This window comes from Elephantulus edwardii, unplaced genomic scaffold (assembly GCF_000299155.1).
Source record: "Elephantulus edwardii isolate Elephantulus edwardi_28Jun2011 unplaced genomic scaffold, EleEdw1.0 scaffold00281, whole genome shotgun sequence".
NCBI classification, from domain to species: Eukaryota; Metazoa; Chordata; class Mammalia; order Macroscelidea; family Macroscelididae; genus Elephantulus; species Elephantulus edwardii.
The window spans coordinates 2,414,676-2,419,820 of NW_006400031.1; the positions used below are offsets into that span (position 1 = coordinate 2,414,676).

At 42.4% G+C, this 5,145-nt stretch overlaps 1 protein-coding gene across 1 annotated transcript in view; it reads left to right on the forward strand.

The window, feature by feature from the left end:
- The first annotated feature begins 4,008 nt into the window (after window positions 1-4,008).
- The window catches only part of NMNAT3 (nicotinamide nucleotide adenylyltransferase 3), a 102,257-nt gene continuing 101,120 nt past the window's right edge, over window positions 4,009-5,145 (forward strand). The window contains exon 1 of the mRNA XM_006900347.1: window positions 4,009-4,117. Coding sequence (XP_006900409.1) covers window positions 4,009-4,117 — 109 coding nt within the window. The remainder of the gene's footprint in view (window positions 4,118-5,145) is intronic.

Genomic DNA, 5,145 nt, shown 5'->3' on the forward strand with positions numbered 1-5,145 from the left:
TTGGAAACAACCCAAGTGCCCATCAACAAATGAATGGATAGAGAAGCTGTGGTAGATTCACACAATGGAATACTATGCTGCATTGAAAAACAAGGAACTCATGAAATATTATTCAGAATGAGTGATCCTGGAGGACATTATGAACATTATGTTGAGTGAAGTATCTCAGTCACAAAAGGACAAATACTGCATGGAGCCACTGTTGTAAAACAGGACTGACTTCAAGGTTGGGGGGGAGACTGAGAAAGATGGGTTAAGTAATGTATACTACATTGAAACAGATAAGGGAGTAAACTATTTAAAAGGGTTATGTGATTAGATATTTTTATCATTATGGGAGTCCAGAGTGAAGGCTGCATAATGGAGTGGACCTGGGAGGAGGGAGTGTAAAACAATGAAAGAATTTTTTTTTTTTTTTCCTTTTTCCAATAGGGGAATGTACTGGTAGGAGGGTTGAGAGGGGAGAAAAGTACAACAATGAATGAATGGAAATCCAAAGTCTGTAAATTTTCATTGAAATTAATAATAAAAAAATTTAAAAAGCTTACTACTTATATTTCTTTTTTTAAATTTTTATTTTATTATTTTTTTGTGTGTGTACCGTCAAATCAGATCTGACTGGTACAGGAGGAGGTTGTCCCTCCTTCCCCAGCAAAGCATCTGGTGGATTCGAACCGTGTGCCTCTGGGATTGTAGTTGCAGCTCCTTGCCACTAGGCCACCAGAGCTCCCCTAACTACTTGTATTTCTAACCTCCCTCATAATCACCATCACTCTCTGGCTCACTTGGGGCCAGCTTGAGATGGAAGCAAAATCCACTGTGATCCTTCTAGAAAAACACTTAAGTTCTTAATGGTGCCTCTCTGCTAACAGAAAGGTCAGCTGCCAGGAACCACCTACCATTTCATGGAGTAAATAAGATTCCTGACAATCTGCTTCTGTAAACATTATACAACATTGGTGGCCCTACAGGACATTATGCTGAGTGAGATATCTCAGTCACAAAAGGACAAATACTGCCTAGCACCACTGTTATAAAGCAGGTCTGACATGATGATTGGGGAGGAAAATAGGATAATGAACATTGCACTGGAATAAATGAAGGAAAGACTGTTTAAAAGGAATCTATGATTAGGCATTATATGTATAATAATAGCCCAGAATAAGAGGTACAATGCAGAGAGGACTTGGGGGAGAGAGAAGGAGGGAGGTCATTGTGCAACAATGAATGAATATTTTTAAAAAGTGAACTGGGGGAGGAAAAAGGGAGGGAGGGTAAAAATGTGAAACAATGAATGAATGAAAATCTGACTTTTTGTAAACTTTCATTAGAATCACAACTAAAATTTAAAAAATTTATTTAAAAAAAATTACAGCTCCGTGTTACATCTACTCTGTCCCATAGCATTGGGTTGAGGTGAATTCTACTTGATGGCAACAAATACTTGTATTGGTTCTTGACTAAGAGGAGTAGCCCATCTAGTAAAGTTTCCTCCTCATTCTTTTTTATTTGAATGTAGTCATAGTTCTCCAGCCGCCGCCACAGAGCTCTTGGGACCCTGAGGGGAAAGCTGACGACTGCAGATCATTGTTGAACTAATGATCCGAGCCAGAAGCTGCCCGCTCTCCACCTTTTCGTCATGTGGAAAACAAATAAACAGCTATTTGTTTTACACACTCCAGAATAGACATTTGCAACTTCCAGCCAAATATATTCCTAACTGATGAGTTTTGGGGCTTGCAGCCAAATGCAATCCCACCTGGCGGAGAGACATCCAGCAGGCAGTCAATACACAATTGGCTGAATTCATGAATTAGGATGAGCACCTCAGCTGAGGATTAACATTTTGGGACTTACTCTTCTGGTGTGAAGAAACAGAAATATGCGTAAAAACTTTAAGACAGAAAGTCATGAGGAATTCATAAAGAAGTCATTGATAAGTAGATCTTTGTTGGTGGAGTATAAAGTATGAGGGAGACAGTGGTTGGCTAGAATCCTGAAGATGTAGAGAGCAGACAGATCCAAAGGTTCCTTGCATGCACAGAGAGTTCCAGAATGACTGAGAACTCTTTATGCTGTCCATGTTGGTGGTGATCTCCTTGGCTGGTGACAGCCAAGGCCACCATAGCAAGATGAACAAGAACAAGTAGATGCATTGCCCCGGATGGTCATTGTGTTGCGTGTCTGTTGCCACATGGCAAGTCATTCCAAAGCTAAGCGATATAATTACCCCGCACATTCTGTGGGTTCAGGATGCTGTGTCTGGCTCCTTTGGCTCCATGTCTTCCACAGGATTTCAGTCACGGTGTTTGGTTGGGATTGCACGCTCACCTGTGGGCTCCTCTGGGGAGGGATCGGCTTCCACACCCACTCAGGATTCTGTTCTTTGGGGCTTGTTGTGCTAAGTTGTTGCCTCCCTTCCTCCGTGGCAGTCGGTTGAGGTCTGCCTTAGTCCCTTGCCAGCTGGACCTCTCCACAGGACATCGCACAGGGTGTCAGGTGGCTTCCGGGGCGTGAGAAAACAAGAGAACAAAAGGGTCAAGGGCTCAGGTGCAAACCTGGAGTATGGAGAAGCACTCTGGCTGCACGTTGTCCGAGACCTTTCTATTTGTTCTTTAGACAGTCCATGGGATCTTTCACATTCTCCTCCAACACCTGAATTCAAGGGCATCAAATCTTCTGTCATCCTTAGCCATTGTCCGGCTTGCATATACATAGCAAGTAACTGAAAATATCATGGCCTGAATCAGATGCACCTCAGCCCTCAAACTGATGTCATTACTCTTCAGTAATTTGGAGAGGTCCCTGACTTTCCCCTATAGTACATCTGATCTCCTGAGCGCTGGTACTACATGTATTGATTATAGATCCAAGTAATGTGAAATCATTAACAGTCTCAATCCTTTCTCATTAATGAGTCATCACTGACTTGAGGACACCCAGCAACAACAGTGTTGTACTACCTTATCCAGGCTAACGTCTTTTCAATTACCTGCTACGCATCTGAAAGTTAGACAGTGGCTAAGGATAACAGAAAAAGAATCTGTGCCTTTGAATTGTGATGCTGGAGATGAGTACTTAATATCCCAAGGACTGCCAAGAGAACAAACAACTCTGTCCTGGAGAACGGGAAAGCAGGATGCTCTTTGGAGGCAAGGATAACAAAACTCCGTCTCATGTACATTGGTAGGTTGTAAGGAAGGAGCAATCCTCAGAGAAGGACATCGTGACTGGAAAGATGGATGATTCATGTAAGAGAGGAAGACCCTCGATGAGGTGGATTGACACAGTGACTGTAGCAATGGCTTCAGGTGTGTTGGAGTTGGTGATGATGGCCCAGGATAGAGCAGGGTTCAGATCCATTGTTCATAAAGTCGCTATGAGTCATAGTTGACTCAATGACACATAACATGAACAAAGAAGCATGTATGTTGTATATGTGGGGAAAACATAATACTGAGGTTAACATTTGATGAATCTGAATGGAGGGCATGCAGGAAATCACTATTAATTTTTCAATTTTATTTCAAAATGAAATATTTTTAAAGTTTTGTGTTTATTCTGGAACCTCCTACGTTCTATTTGGACTGTCAGAGCTGATTCATGAGAGTCTTTCAGAACTCATCTTGAATCTGCAGTGATCCAGTAGAGCCCAGGAGGGCACAGTGGTTAAGAGCAGGCTGTCCTCTGGAGCCACGTTGCATCTAGTGTCCCTAAACCCAGGGACTTACTGCTCAGGTTTGCTGGAAGGATTTGCTTGAAGAGTGTTTATACTTTCATATAGCTATTGGCATAGCTCCTGATCCGTGGTGAGTCTTCCATGTATTTGGACGGTCTGTATCAGTGTGTTCTTCATTCTTCTTGCAGTAGAGGAGGAGCAATGACCATTGTGTGCTTTTTGAAACTCTCATCTAGAAAAAGATATCAAAGTGGCAACTCCTTGACATGAGCTTTTGTCCCCATAAAGGCAAGGTGGCTGTTGCAGCGGGTGTGGATGTGCCTGACAAGATGAACAGCCGAATCCCTGTGGTCCTTCTGGCTTGTGGCTCCTTCAACCCCATCACCAATATGCACCTGCGCTTATTTGAGGTGGCCAGAGACCACCTGCACCAAACAGGTCAGTTCCACGATATGTGTTTTAAGTCCAGCAGAGAAACTCATGGGTTGGTCCTCCTGAGAATTTGCTGGGTCCTGTCATCCACATTGCTGAAACTGTTTGATATGTTCCTTCTTAATGTAAATAGTAGCATACATTTCCTCTATTGTATTCAGAGAGCTAATCCTCTCTTAGCCAAGTATAAAAGAAGCAGATACAACATGGGGATGGCTGAGTCTGACTGCTTCCGCTTTATACAGGGGAACTGTCCCCATCAATAACATCCATAGTACTACATAGATATTCACAGGGTCAGACATACCATCCCACGTGCTCCTAACCTATTTCTACCAATTACTGGGTTTAATGTTCATTGCAAATGGACTCATAATCTTTACTCAGACTTATGGGACTTATTAGGGAAATAGGTTGGGTAGTGGGGGAGGCAAGTATATCAGACGTAGAAGTCCAGGTTGAGTCCAGCAGTCAGATAAACAAGACATAATTCCTCAGTCAGTTCAGATAGATTCTCAGTCAACAAGTGAAAGTCTAGGTTCATTTCAGTAACACAAATAAACCTCTTGTTTCTTCAATTAGTCCGGCAAACTTGATCTCAGAGCAGTTAAAAGTCTTTTCATTCAATCATCGTGCAAGCAAAACCTTTAACTGTGGCTCCATCTCCAAGGTTCCTTTAGTATCATGTTGCCTCAATTTCTTCATAGTCTCTTCACAGCTGTGCCACAGTTTCTTTACCCTCTCTCTACCATTGTTTCTCGCAGTGTGGAAAGCATTCTCTTATATTGGTCCCACGGTTGTTGATGATTTGCAGGACCATGTGTCCAATGGATGCTAACATAACAGATAGATTTTCAAGATTTCTGACACCACACCATGTAACATGTGTACAAGTCATGTAGAGTTGAATGCTTCTGAGGGTCCTCCAACTTCGCATTATGCCTGGATGCTTAAATGACATTAGGCAATTTACCAAGCCTGTACTTCAAAGGACATTCTGGTGGCCTAGAGAATGAGGGGTCATGTTGTTATCC